Source organism: Onychomys torridus, chromosome 4, assembly GCF_903995425.1.
Source record: "Onychomys torridus chromosome 4, mOncTor1.1, whole genome shotgun sequence".
Taxonomy (NCBI): domain Eukaryota; kingdom Metazoa; phylum Chordata; class Mammalia; order Rodentia; family Cricetidae; genus Onychomys; species Onychomys torridus.
Genome location: NC_050446.1, coordinates 3,931,420 through 3,945,865, shown reverse-complemented (window position 1 = coordinate 3,945,865; position 14,446 = coordinate 3,931,420). Strand labels below are relative to the sequence as shown.

Below are 14,446 nucleotides of genomic sequence, written 5' to 3'. Positions count from 1 at the left end.
TTGGTCATATGCTGTCATAGAGCTTGGCATCTTTTGGGCTTTGACACCAAAATGTCCTTAGTTCCTGGAAGTAGAAAAGGCCCTGCCATTGATAGACAAGCTGTGAAGCCTCAGATAGTGTCATTGACTTGGTAAAAGGCAGATTCCTTTGGTCCTTGTTACCATGACATCAACTGACCTAGTTACACATTTCTCATGTTAACTCAGCAGAGCTAGTCAGCTTACGCTTACGAAACTCTGGTTACATTTTGCTTTCAACTTAGAAAATAAACCAGTACAAGCTGTGGGCTCTGCAGGGCTGTGGACATGGGGCACACTGGGCTTTTATTTCTGCTTCTGCCTCACACCGGGCTGGGGAATTGCGTCATGTCTTGGAACCACCATTTTGGTGACTGTAAAGTGGGGTAAGAGTCATCCCTCCGCTCTGCGCTCCTTGATACACTGAATGTAGATATCTAGGAGAATGTTTTCCTAAGACCTAACGGGCTCCACGCAGAGTCACCTAGAACTTAACCTCTTGTATAAAGCACAAACTTAGGATCCAAGAGAGACTAGGTCCAGACCAGAAGGACAGTCTCTGAAGTCTTGGTTTTTGCACTGGGGTCTGCCTTCTGGTAGAGCAATTACTGGCAAGAGTGAGTTCCTGGGGAAATGGATATGTGCTAAGGGAGGGAAAGAGGGAGGGAGGAGAGCAGAGGCTTTCCTGTCAGGGGTGCAGAGAGCAGGAGAGGGGAGCCAGCAGAATGCAACTCTCCTGCCTTCTCAGGAGCTGAGGGCTCTGGGGGTGGTCTTCCCGGGTCAAGGTTCCCTATTGCCATGTCCCCTCCCTCTGTGTTCCTGAAGCCGAGCCAGCGTGAAATAACAGTTTTTAATAAGTTGAGTGCAAAGCCAAGCTTTAATGGCCAGTTTCCGCCCTTGGTATTTTTCTTTCAAGTAAAGGCTCTGTTTTTATAGGGTGCTGCATTTCAGGGGGCTCCTTTTCTGACCCCAGCACTCATTCCCAAATGCTAAGTGTTCAGCACTGTTCAGTTTATTGGTGCTGATGTCCAGTGACCTTGGGAACCTTTATTCATGTTCCCACAAGGCTTTGCTATTTCACAAAGTTGTAACTTCAACTCACACCTTACTAGAAAGAAAGTACATTGAATTTTAGGGTAAGTTTTCAAGAAAGACTGGCTTCCAGGGGAGAGAATGCCACCTGCAGGAGCCTATGGGGAGAGCCACATGGCCTAATCCCCTCAGGCATTTTCACAGCCGTTTAAAAAGATGTCTTCTGCAAACTCATCCAAATTAGCTAAAAATGCTTGACATGATGGACACGTTGTGTCTGTGGGCCAATATTCAATCCAGGTGGAGGAATCTAGAGGGTAGATGTACCTGTCAAGTCAAAGACGGAAACAGTGTTGGTGATGGTGGCCACAGACAGAGGAAAGCTGTACTTGATTTCCTTAGGAAGAGATCAGATGTGGGCAAGTGTGTGTGTGACTGTGTGATGTGAGTGGTGTGTGTGTAAGTGTATGGTGTATATGAGTGTGAGTGGTGTGTGTGAGTGTGATATGTGTGAGTAGATGTGTATGAGTGTGTGGTGTATGAATATGTATGGTGTGAGTGGTGTGGCTGTAGGTGTATGTGTATATATATATGTGTGTGTTGTGTGTGTGAGTGTGGTGTATGTGTGAGTGGTGTGTATGTATGAGTGTGTGTGTGGTGTGTGTGTATGAATGTGAGTGTGTGTGGTGTGTGTGTGTAAGTGTATGTGTATATAAATGTGTGTGTGTGGTGTGTGTGTATGAATGTGTGTGAGTGTGGTGTGTATGGTGTGTGTGCATGGGCGTGTGTGTGGTGTGTCTCTCTACACTTAAGACTGCACAGTGAGGGAGTGGGCAGTGGCCAGAGGATGTGGGCATGCGTTCTCAATTCCTCATTGGGTTTTGTCACTTGGATGGCCCTCAGTCCAGGCTTCAGCTGTTGTGAAACTCAAGAAGCTTCATTAATACTCATAATGCTTTGTTGGCTGAACTTAAGACACCAATGGAGTGTGAGTGTAGCTAAGAATAAATGACACTCAGGTTGGAGAAGAGGCCAGAGCTACAAATGCTGGCGACTTACTTGAAGCTGAAATTGAGTTTGATCTGCAGAGCCTCTTTGCCCAGGATCAGATACTGCTTCCCTTTCACCAGGCCAGCATTGGCACAGCTTATCTTCCTAATGAAGGTGATTTCAGAGCCCTTCTCAGTAGCGGCTTCCCCTGAGACAAGGAGGGTTATCAGAGTCACATTTTAATGTTGCAGTTATGAACTCTCTTCTTGAGCTGCTCAGGTCCCGTGGCCACGGGAGGCAAGTACTGCTGAAGAGGGTACTCCCCTGTGGTTGATAGGAGACTGCAGCCAGGCTATCTGGGCTCAACCCCATCAGTGCCACTTCCCACCATGTGGCTCTGGCCACTGATTTATGCTCCCTCATTTGAACAATGAGCACGACAATATTACTACAGAACTACTAAGAAGGCTAAATTGTCTAACATGAAAAGTGCAGAGGGCAAAGCAAGAGTTGTTAAGTGTTATTATTTCTCAGAGATCCAGGATCACTGTTCAATAGTTGTACAGTGTTTTTTGTTGTTGTTTTGTTTTTTTAAGACAGGGTTTCTCTGTGTAGCTTTGTGCCTGTCCTCGAACTCACTCTGTAGACCAGGCTGGCTTTGAACTCACAGAGATCCACCTGCCTCTGCCTCCCGAGTGCTGGGATTAAAGGTGTGTGCCACCACTGCCCAGCAGTTGTACAGTATTTATCTCCATGTGTTATATATACAATTAAGGATGTACTTGGTTGTTTAGAATATTATTCTAAGCTGTGTTACTTTTGTTTATGTTGCATTTGTTTAACTCTGTGAAGCTGTGTTACTGTGCTTGTCTAAAACACCTGATGGTCTAATGAAGAACTGAATGGCCAATGGCAAGGCAGGAGAAAGGATAGGTGAGGCTGGTAGGCAGAAAGAAGATATAGAAGGAGAAATCTGGGGAAGGGATGAGGAGCAAAAGAGCAAGAGGAGGACTTCGGGGCCAGCCACACAGCCACACAGCCAGCTACAGAGTAAGAAATCATGAAAAGTATACAGGAAGAGAAAAAGATAAAAGCCCAGAGGCAAAAGATAGAAGGGAATAATTTAAAGTTAAGAAAAGCTGATTAGAAACAAGACAAGCTAAGGCCAGACATTTATAATTAAGAATAAGCCTTGTGTGTGATGTATTGGGGAGCTGGGTGGCAGACCCCCCCAAAAGAGTGAAAAAAACAACCAACAACATTTTGGTGTACCAACTTGGGTCTCTTAAATTTCCACAGGGCCTGAGAAAGCTTTTAAAGAAAAAGACAGGGGGAAAAAAAAAACAAACCAAGAACAAAAAGGACTCGACTGTGTCCTTTAAGAGTCGCTGCTCAGCTGGCAATGCTAAATAAAAATGGCAAGCTAAGTAAAAACTGCTTGTGGCAACTCAGGTACCAGCTTCTATAGCTAGGAAGGTTTAATGCAGTTCCTCAGACAAACCTCTGACTGGCCAGGAGTTTCATGCTTAGTTTTCATGACCCAAGAAGTGGGTGGAGCCAGCTGAGAGCCATGTGTGGAGGATCCAGGTGCAGGTTAGCAGTTTAAAGGTTTGCTTACATGGTCAAAAAAGGCTGAAGATATGCAATAAAAGAGGTCCAGATGGAAAAACTTTTAAATAGATTACAGTGTGTTTTACAATGTGCATAGGCTTAAGAAAAGAAAATGGGTATAGTCATAGAAAGAAATGAATAGTTTAAAAATAACAAAGTCTTTAAAGAGAGAGTAATAATAATATAAAAGCAAAAAGCCATGTAAGATGGGAAATACACAGGGAGTCTGGATCCTGTATGTTATTGTGTTGATTTTGAATGTTTTCATTGTTGAAAAGCAAAGGAAAGCTGCAAAGAGACCTGAACTTAAAAGAGGGACTGTTGAAATAAATCAGCCTATATACTTTAGAAATGCCTTAACTTTTAAAAAAGTAAAAAATGTATTTGTCAAATGGAAACCAAAAATGCTTTGGAGTTTTGTTCCCACAGGATATGAGAGGCTGTGGATTCCCTCAGGGTTAATATGGATCAGGATTGATCAGGCAAGACCTCCTGAAACTTGACAGGTAATATCTATCAGCAAAGTTTACTGCTGGTCTTCCCAGGACTTGGCCATTATCTCAAATTTTCTCTCTGGGACCCTAAAGATACTTCATCCACAAACAGCAGGAAGCAGTTTGGAGAATACTAGTCCCACATTTCCAAGAGTTTGGGGGTGTGGGTGATTTTTGGTTATTTGGTGGGTGATGGATGTTTGTTATTATTTAGGGGAATATGGAATATTGATACAAACTAAAAGTTAATTTCGTTATGCTGTATATATGTTTCTACTCTTGTTTAAAGGATTTTTGTATATTGATAAAAATTTAAGATTATTTTTTGTTACAACATATTGTATATATGTTTCTAATCTTATTTAAAGTATTGTACCTATGTAGTTTACTTACAAATGTAAGGTACAATTCTAGTTTTTGAAAGCTATTATTATAAATTATATAGGACAATCAAGAAACATAGGTCAGTAGTTAGTTATTTATAACAATCATATTTGTAGATATGTTAGGTATGTTTCTAGGTTAAATAAATATATTATAGATAGATGATCCTCAATACTTCAAAGACCTATAGAATATGGCATTTAAAATGTTTTGTTAATTTAAAGTTGTTGTTTTTTTCTTTTTTATGACAACAAGACACATCTGCTCCTGGCAGCACCAATTTACTTCAGAGAAGATGATGGGCATTGAAGAAACTCCTTATGGAGTTTGCTTTTGTTGTGACAAGGTTAGCTACTGAGCAAAGAAACTGTTCTTGCTTTTGACTGCTGACAATGTGCTATGCAGACTAGACATGCAAGGCACATAGGAAAAAAAACTGTTGAACTTTGCCAAAACAAGGTAAGACAGTCCTTCAGATTTCCTGCTTCACTGAGAAGTCTATGGGTCTATAGGCTGAAGATGGATGCCCCAATGTTGCACGAGGAACTTTGGGTGACTGTCCAGGCAGCCAGATATCTTTGTCATTACTAGAGTTTTTGGAAGTTGTTTGCAATGCACTTTTTCTTACTCAAATAATATTATCCTTCTGGGTCTTTGATGGAGTTGAAGACTAGATAGTTACAGTTGCAGTTTTCTTTAGTTATGATAGAGTAAACTAGGTGTAAAACTTTAGATTCATTAAGATAGGATAGATAATGGAGAACTTTCTTTTAATTTGCCAGACACAAATCCATTACATTTTGAATGTAATCTTTACTTGATAATTGTTCTTATTGTGTACAGTCTTAATTATGTTAAAGTTAAAATCTTTCTTTTTTTTGTTTAGACAAATAGGGGGAAATGTTGTAGAATATTATTTTTAAGGTGTGTTACTTTTGTTTATGCTTTAAAATGTTTGTTTAATGATGCAAAGATATATTTGATTAAATAAAATTCACCTGCGGTCAGGAGGCTGAGTCAGCAGCTAGCTGACAGGAAGTGGTAGGGAGGAGCCAGGTGAGAAAGGGTTTTTAAGGAGGGTCAAGGAGAAGTATGAGGGCTTTTGGGAGGATGTGAGCAAGCAGAGAAGGTGAGCTACTTGCTGTTCAGTCTCTCTGAGGAACACAATTCCACCTTAACTTTTGAATCATGAGTGCTTTAGAGGGACAGAGGTTTAGTTACGTTCTCTTCACAGGTTTGCGAGAGTTGGAGCCTGAGGGAACAGATTTTGCTTTGGCTGTGGCCCTTGTGGCAGAGTTGCAGTTGCTGATTCAGACAGTTGTGGCTTAAAAGGCAGCAACCATTTTAAAAAAGGACAACATTTGGTAACTGGCAATGGTCAACTTTCTAGAAAGGCATGAGATGTGAAAAGATGGCAAATTCTATGGAAGATAACTTTCAGACTCAGAAGTAGCCAGGACATGTTGCTTCCACCCAGAATGCAGTCTTCCCCATGTTTGTCCTGTTGAGTTTCACATGTTTAAACCCTACCTTCACTTCTCACAGCATCAGCTAAGCCCTGCTTGTCTGCCTTTGCTGTAATAGTAACAGAGATCACTCCAGGGTCCCTACCACTGATCTATACCCCCCCTCTCCTTTCATAGCTTTACACCTTTATCTAATGCCCCCTCCCATTCCTCCCTCCTTCCCCCCAAACCCTCTCTGTCTCTCTCTGGCATATATGGATGTGCTTATGAAAGCATGAAGTTGACTTTGGACAGTTTCTTCTATCACTTTCCATCTTAGTTTTGGAGATAAGATCTTTTAACCTAGGGTCACCATTTTGACTAGACTTGATGGCTAGGAAGCCCCCAGGATCCGTTTGCTCACACCCCCCCCAGGCTTGAGCACTGGGTTTACAGATGTGCACCATTGCATCCCGTTATTTACATGAATGCTGGGGATCTGAACTCAGGTGTCACACTTGAGCAGCAGGCTCTTTCACCCACTGGGCCATCCCCCAGCATTTACACCTGAATTTCTACTCCAGTTTTCTGCCCTACCTGTCTCAGTTCTCAGATACACTAGAAACTTCTTGAGGGCAAGGACCGCACCTGACTCATTGCTGTAATATTTGGGGCCATTCTGCAGCTACTTATCTGTGTTATGGTCTCCCTAGCAGTGAAGCCTGGAGAACTCTCCAACATGCCAGTCAATGTATGTAATTGCTGCATACATAACTTTTTCTAGCACCATCGATTCTAGCATGCACATGCTAATTCAGACTGATTTTTTTAGACTGTCCAAGTTGTAGCCAATGCCTGAGCCACATTCCCAGTACCCTCAAGCCAGCCACTGTTGGAGAAAGCAGTGTGACAATACTGGGTCTTAATATTTTACAACTTTTTGTTAGTAAACAATTTCAAGTATGTTCAGAAGAGCAGAGAACAGTTAATTTCAGCAATCACAAACCTTCTCTTTTGTTCCCATATTCTCGCCTAGCATCCTTGAATATATAAAATAAGAATTTATCAATATACCTTGATACTAAATGGATTCTGTGCTAAGTAGGAAGCATGTGGGCTTCTGATATTTATATGACTTCAAAATTTCTAATAAGCATTAAAATTACTAGAATTAATCTTCAGAATCCAAAGGACAAAGGGAACGACACTAACGAAGGGCTGTGATTTGGGACCGCCTGATACCAGGTGAAATCAGAGCCATGTGGGTGTCTGTGGACACCAAGTGAGCACTGACATCAAACAAACTGACATTCCACGTTTCTCAGGAGAAAAAGATCTTCCTTCCTTTAGTGAGAGACAAATGGCAGCCAGAGGAGGTGTCACACACCTGCAAGTCCAGCATGTGGGTGGCTGACTGTGAGTTCAAGGTCAGCCTGGGTGAACACTAAGACATATCAGTTTAAAATTTAAAGAAAAGATGTGGTTAATTATTGCTTCTGATGTGAATATCAGATGAAAACAGTGCTAAAAATTTGGACAGTGGAAAGATCACACCATCAGAACGGCTCAAAAATGGGGAGGGGCCATCAATGATACAAAAATAAAAGCTGAAAATAGAAACCAGGAAACTAAACTGTGTGTGTGTGTGTGTGTGTGTGTGTGTGTGTGTGTATAAATCAAATAAAAAATTGGAAGCATTATGAAAAAATTTAACTCTATATAGGGCATGATTGTCAGAATTGATGAGGATACACGTTAATAAAAACATGTTACAATGTAGACTTATGGCCCCACTGACTGCAGAATTTATAGTTACTCCAATGAGACGTCGCTGTTTAGAGATATAAACAAGGGAATAAGCTTAAGTCACTTAACATATATTTAATCATCTATGTGTTTTAAGGGCCAGCAAGATGACTCAGCAGGGAAAGGTACAGGTTCCAAGCCTGATGACCTAAGTTCAAGGCCCAGGAGCACATGGGGGAAGGAGAGGGCCAACTCCTGCATGCCATGCTCTGACTCCTCATGTGTGCCAAAGGTGCACACACATGCACACGTGAGTAACTGTGATAAAGGTGTGTTTTAAGTAGCTTACATGAAACACAAAAGGCTAAAGATGGTTATGCTGACATGAAAGCATTTGCTAAAATCTGTGAGAAGAGAATTCACCGAGAACTAGAAACTTCCTGAAGGTGAGACTCTGAGACTGTTTTTGAGTCAACTCTGTGTCTCGTACAGTGCCTGGCTGGTAGGGTGCACTAAATGCTGAAGGGGAGCAGGACATCTTACCTGTTCTGTAGATGTCTAGAAGAGTTGCAGTGTACTTGACAAAAACGTTTTCTTCAGTGGTGGATGTGATCCTAACCTTATAAGCTGGTAAAAACAAAACATGACAAAATGAAACAGTCCAGACTGAACACCACCAATGCCACCCCCAGAGGAAGCCAGGGCTTGTCATCAGATGAGGAATGTGGACAGCAGGTATCAGGACACCCTAGGGTGGATCTCATTTATTCCCTGGATATTCCCAAATCCCTCAGCTAAATTGTTAGATTAAAAAAAGTGAAGATGAATTTAAAGGAAGGAAATACATGAAGTTGATTCTGATGTCAGTAATTCTGCTGAGAAGATCCTGTAGATCACGGTGGCACTAACAGCAGCACTCCATTCCTCTCACTACGTCCCCATGGCCTTCGGCAAACATTTAACCTCTTGGAACCTCAGTTTCTTCACTGGTATATAGTGACGGTGGTTTGATGCTCTAGGGTGGTGGTTCTCCTCTTCTTAACACTATGACGCTCTGATACAGTTCCTCATGTTGTGGTGACCCCAACCATAAAATTAATCTTTGTAGTTACTTCAAAACTGTAATTTTGCTGCTGCTATGAATCATAACATCTGATATTTGACCCCAAGGGGTTGAGACCCACAGGTTGAGAACTGCTGCTTTAGCGAGTCCTCATGGAACTCAGGCTGGGGTTGAGTGTGAAATGTCTTCCGGAAGAGCATGTGTTTGGACGCCTGGGTCCCCATTGATTGGGAAGGTTGTGGAACCTTTAAGACATGAAGTCCTCCTGGAGGAAGTGGGTCCCTGGGGTGGGCCCTGCAGTATTGCAGACAAGGCTCACTTCCTGTTTCCATTCTGCTTCCTGAGTGCAGATGCAATGTGCCTTCCCTGCCTACAACATCTCCCTACCATGGTGGGCTTTATCCTGCTGGAACAAGCCAAAATAAAGCCTTTTCTCCCTCAAGATGCTGTTATCATGGTGTCTTCTCACAATGATGGGAAAGGGATTAAGATGTCCAGCAAAAAACCACATTCAAAACATAAAATACCAAACCAGCTCTGTGTGTGTGTGTGTGTGTGTGTGTGTGTGTGTGTGTGTGTGTGTGCATGTGTGTATGCGTGTGTGTGTGTGCGTGCGTATGCGTGTGTGTGTGTGCGTGCGTGCGTGTGCGTGTGCGTGTGCGTAAACTTGGAAACAACATCCTTTCTGAGAGAATTTGAAAATAATAGTGCATAGTATTAACTCTCCACCAAAAAAACCAAAACAACACAAAACAAAAAAAAACAACAACCCAAAACCAAACCCAGACCCAAACTAGAAGCACTTGGAATAGATACAGGGAATGAATGAAAGACCAGCAAGGTGTCCCACACCACGATGGGCAGAGGTATCCCAAGCCACAATAGGCAGCATTTGACTCCAAAAATAAAGGAGTGATTTATTTAGTTTTCTTTCTTTTCTGTTTTCTTTCTTTTTTTCCCCCAGGGGTGTCAGATCCCCTGGAACTGGAGTTATAAGCAACCACATGGGTGCTGGGAATTGGACCCAGGTCCTCTGGAAGAGCAGTCAGTGCTCTTAACCCCAAGCCATCCCTCCAGCCCCCACTTATTTAGTTTCTACTGTAGTAATAAGATATACAGCTCTCATAGGTAACTCATAGAAGAAAAAGTTTATTTGTGGCCTATGGCTTCAGAATTAGGGCCCATGATGGCAGAGCAAAGGCACCATGACAGAAGAGCTAAGAGCTTGTATCTTGACCCTCTAGTTGGATGGAGAGAGAAGAAAGAGAGAGAGAGAGAGAGAGAGAGAGAGAGAGAGAGAGAGCGCATGGACTTTTGAAACTTCCAAAGCCTGCCCCCAGTGACACACCTCCTTCCCAAACAGTTCTACCAACTGAGGACAAGTATTCACATGTATGAGCCTGTGAGGGCTCATTCAGACCACCAGGAGGATTTAATTCTCTCAGGGACATGATACAGCCTACAGCTATCCATGGAAACTTAGATCTGAGCTCTGGACAATGAGAGAAGAGGAGAGCCCCAAGCGCAGATGGCAACTGTGTTCATATCAAAAGTTGTCTAGTAGCCCCCTCTTTGCCTTAAAGAAAAATTTAAAGAAAAAAAACCTTTGTTTTTTCTCCCCCTACTCTACTGTCTCCACTGGAAGAGCACACAACTGAAATCCAAGACTCTGTGGCCTTCCTTTCTTGTCATTTGTGTGTGTGTGTGTGTGTGTGTGTGTGTGTGTGTGTGTGTGTGTGTGTGCATATGAATGCAGGTGCTCGTGGGGGCCAGACAGCTTGTATCTCTGGAGATGGAGTTACAGGAGTAGAGGTGCCCAACATGGGTGCTGGGGACCAAACTCAGAACCTATGGAAGAGAATTACACAGGCCTAACCACTGAACCATCCCTTAAGCCCCAAATTCTGTGGTTTTTCAAAAGTTGTCTTGGAATAAGTGTAGTACATCTATTCAGAAGGCCTTAGTAGGGGAAGTGTTTTGCTGGACACCTGTCTCTCCCATTATCTTTAATCAAAAATCATACTTCTTTGCAGAATAAAATATAACTTTGTACCTTAATGCTGAAAATTGATGACATTTTCCTTCAAGGGACCCAAAGAAATGTTATATCCACATGATGTCACTAAGCACAGTGTTCCAGCTTTCTAACTGAACATGTATTGATGAAATTTCATGTTCAACTCTGTTGGACGTCTGCACTTACCATAGGCAATCTCCGGTTTACATGCCATTTCTTTCCTGGTGGCTGCAGAGATGGACAGGTCCACTTCTGCCTTCAGTTGCCCACAGTCAGCTGGGTTGTGTGGGGAAAGGGTGAGCGTTAGGTTAGTGTACTGAAGGGGGCACTCTCTGTGCAAGTGAACAGCCTCCCGTGAACCCAGAGACAATCTGGGACCATTTCTTACAAATGCCAGATTCCTAAAACCTGTCCATTTTCTTCTCTTCCAAGTGAAACATTATATAAGGCAAAAATGAAACCAGCCAACCAAAGTCTTACCACAGACTTATTACATGGCTACTAATTCCACAGTCAGCTCTTCAGAAAAGCACATCCTTCCCATGAAGGAAGTGTGTGTGGAGTAACTTTCCATTTTTGGAGTCTAATGAAACATAAAATGATGATTTGATTTTAGCTATAAGAGGGTACAATAAGGACCTAAGACGTAGAAAAACAAAAAATAATTGGAAACTACAAATCATAAACAAACCCTAATAGATGGTTAAACAATCAAAACCAATGTAGACTCACAGAGAGATGATGTTGATTTCTGATAAGGTTGGGTGAGTTGCCAAAAAGGCTTCCTTTGATTTCAAAGAAACAGAATTAAACTTGGAGAAGTGACAGAAAATCCCATTAACTAGAATTAAAAGGGAGAGGAAAGCCTGGTGGCATAGACCTGGTCTCTGTCCTCTTTGATTATGCCCTTTGCTGGAAACTCAGGTGAAAGTAAAAATAAACTAGATTATGTCCCCAGGACACCCTGTGCGGGCGGCTGGGTGGAGTGTCCGTTCTGGCGGAAGGTGGGTTCCCCCAGGGTGCTTGGGAGCTGTCAGGAGTTGGCTTAGGGAAGAATTACTTTTTAGTCAGCTAAGATTCCACATCTACTTCTGAGAAACCACAGTTTGGCCAGCTTCCCAAGATTCCCTTCAGACAGAGACAGGCAGATTAAACAGGCAATTACCTTCTACACACTGGCATGCTGCTCCTTCACAAACTCTCTGAAGCCTGGTGTCAGAAGTGCTATAAAACATGGTGCACTGCTTGTCTGCGGGAATGAGACACGGTCACAAGGAGTGGTGGGCTGCTACACAACACATGTAGTCATCGAGTCTCTTACAAGGGACTTCAGAGATTGTCTACACCAATCTTTTCATTTACAGCTCTAGGCCCACGGAGGTTAGATTATGAATTGGCTGTGCTAGAAGGGTTTCTGTTCCTGAAGAACCCCATCTCCGCTTCGCTATTTTGGCTCTGGATTTGAAATTTTACTGTTTAACAGCCATTTCTTAGAATGCACACACACACACACACACACACACACACACACACACACACACACGACATGTGATATATACATATACACATATATGCCTATATATGAGAAGAGAGATTAGGTATGTTCTATGTGAATTCAGAAGATGAAACTAGTGTTTGCTCCACTTAAACATTTTCTAACAAACACAGCTGCCCAAAGTGGACAGTTTCCCTTCTCAGAAGGCGTTGAGCTGAGTTCACATGTACTGGATGATACAAGTGAACATTATCAGGGCATGAGGATGAACATATGTGGGGGCTAGTGGGAACGTTATAAAATCAGGTAATTTCAGCACAAGGTGGTAACTGTGATCTGTGTGTCAACAGTAAGAGAATCAGAAAGGGTGGGGTCGTTCTGAGAGGATGAAACAATTGGGCAGTAACTGGGCTCTTTAGAGAGGAGGGATTCAAGAGACACCGGCAGTGACTACCACAAAGGAACTTAAGGTGAAACATTTTAAAGTTGAGGGTAATGTAATCCGGTTATTCTAAACAGGGGGAATATGAGAACCGAGGCATGAACCAATAGGCTTGATTACAAAGTTGTTTGAATGCAGTATTTAAAAATGAGTGTTCAGGTTGGACTTTCCAAAGTAGGCTTTGAGAAAGGCAGTCTGTAAAGTGTGCAGGCCTCCTTGGATTTCTAAGTTACACAGACTCTCTGTAGGAAACTAGAGTTGAGCAGAGCTGGTTACCTGGTCTATGATATTCATACACCGTGAAGGTAGCAGGATTCAGAAACCCAACTTGGAAAAGTTCAAATATCCGGAATCGGACACAAAGGAAATCTTTGGAAGGAATCTGTTTGATAAATTCAAGGTTGTAAGAAGCTGTGTGGGAGGGGTGTTCACAAAGGCTCAGCATGTAAAGATGTGATGGGAGGTGGGAATGCTGGGAGGCAGAACTTACCGAATTCAGTTGCAGAATCACATGGCCATCTTTGATCTGGTAATCAGTTAGGAGTTGATCCACTCCTTCCACAAGCTAAAGAAGAAAGAGGAGTGAGAGAGAGAGAGACAGAGACAGAGACACACACAGAGACACATACAGAGACAGAAAAACAGAAAGAGACAGAGCACTTGAATTTGCTTTCTTGTCTTTGTGCTTAATTATGTTTCCCCATTGATTAAGCCAGAGTATGATCCAGCACTCCATGGTAAGGATGACCCCCTCCTTCTGGAACCCCCAGCACACTGCTGCATGTACGCACATGTTTTGGTTAAGTGACCATCCTGCTTCATTTTCATAAGTCAAATCACAGTGGTTTTGGAAAGAATATTTTGGGTGATTGTATGAGTGAGGTATTAAAGTAAAAGAATATAAATTTGCCCATAAAATAATGTAGGAAAGAAACCCCAGCTTTCACAACATCTCAAAGAAAACACTTGCAGCACGTAAATCTTCTTGGTTAGCTCCAATTCCTGTTGGCAGAGAGATATCCATCACTGCATGGGAGGATCCAGATGCTGACTCTTCCTTGCTGGGCTTGTAGCTAAAACAAATCAGAGATTGAGAAATGGATTAAATAAATTATAAGATTTTTAAAGAAAATCTGAGCTGTCTTTATTTAGTTTTATATATATTGGAGACAGGACCTCACAATGTAGTCCTTGGCTGTCCTGAGACTATGAGAACTCAGCAGCCTAGGCTGGCCCCAAACACACTGAGATTGGCCTGCCTCTTCCTCCCCAAGTGCTGAGATTAAAGGAGTGCACACTATGCCTGCCCTCATCCTTTAAATTTTAAATTTGGTCCTATGTATGATGGTATATGGGTCAGAATCTGAGTGTTGAAGTTGCAGAGGGTCTTTGAGCCATCTATTATAATGCTGTCCTTGGCCAACAATGCCAGCACACCATTGAGCATAGAAGTCACCCACTCCATGACAATAGATGAATTAGGACTGGAGTGTGGCACCCGGCACAGGAAATGCAGGAGCTTCAAGCAGAGCTGTGTGTGAATCCAGGTTTCTTAATTCCTATTCTAGTTCTTTTTTAAGAGACTAATTCAAAGTAAAATATTAATTGTGTATCATAAAGAGAACCCAAACCCAAACACTAACCTAACCTTATTCATCCCTAACCAAAAGGACTGAACTTAACCCTAATCCAAACACTAAACCTAACCC

General features: G+C 42.4%; 1 protein-coding gene across 1 annotated transcript in view; it reads right to left on the bottom strand.

Annotated features, from left to right (window-relative positions):
* Nucleotides 1-1,238: 1,238 nt before the first annotated feature.
* Nucleotides 1,239-14,446, bottom strand: part of LOC118582570 (complement C5-like) — a 101,842-nt gene continuing 88,634 nt past the window's right edge. The window contains exons 34-41 of the mRNA XM_036185543.1: nt 13,708-13,810; nt 13,228-13,302; nt 13,014-13,119; nt 11,966-12,049; nt 10,987-11,076; nt 8,264-8,347; nt 2,110-2,248; nt 1,239-1,377 (exon numbers count right to left, since the gene is read on the bottom strand). Of these exons, the coding sequence (XP_036041436.1) occupies nt 1,239-1,377; nt 2,110-2,248; nt 8,264-8,347; nt 10,987-11,076; nt 11,966-12,049; nt 13,014-13,119; nt 13,228-13,302; nt 13,708-13,810 (820 nt within the window). The remainder of the gene's footprint in view (nt 1,378-2,109; nt 2,249-8,263; nt 8,348-10,986; nt 11,077-11,965; nt 12,050-13,013; nt 13,120-13,227; nt 13,303-13,707; nt 13,811-14,446) is intronic.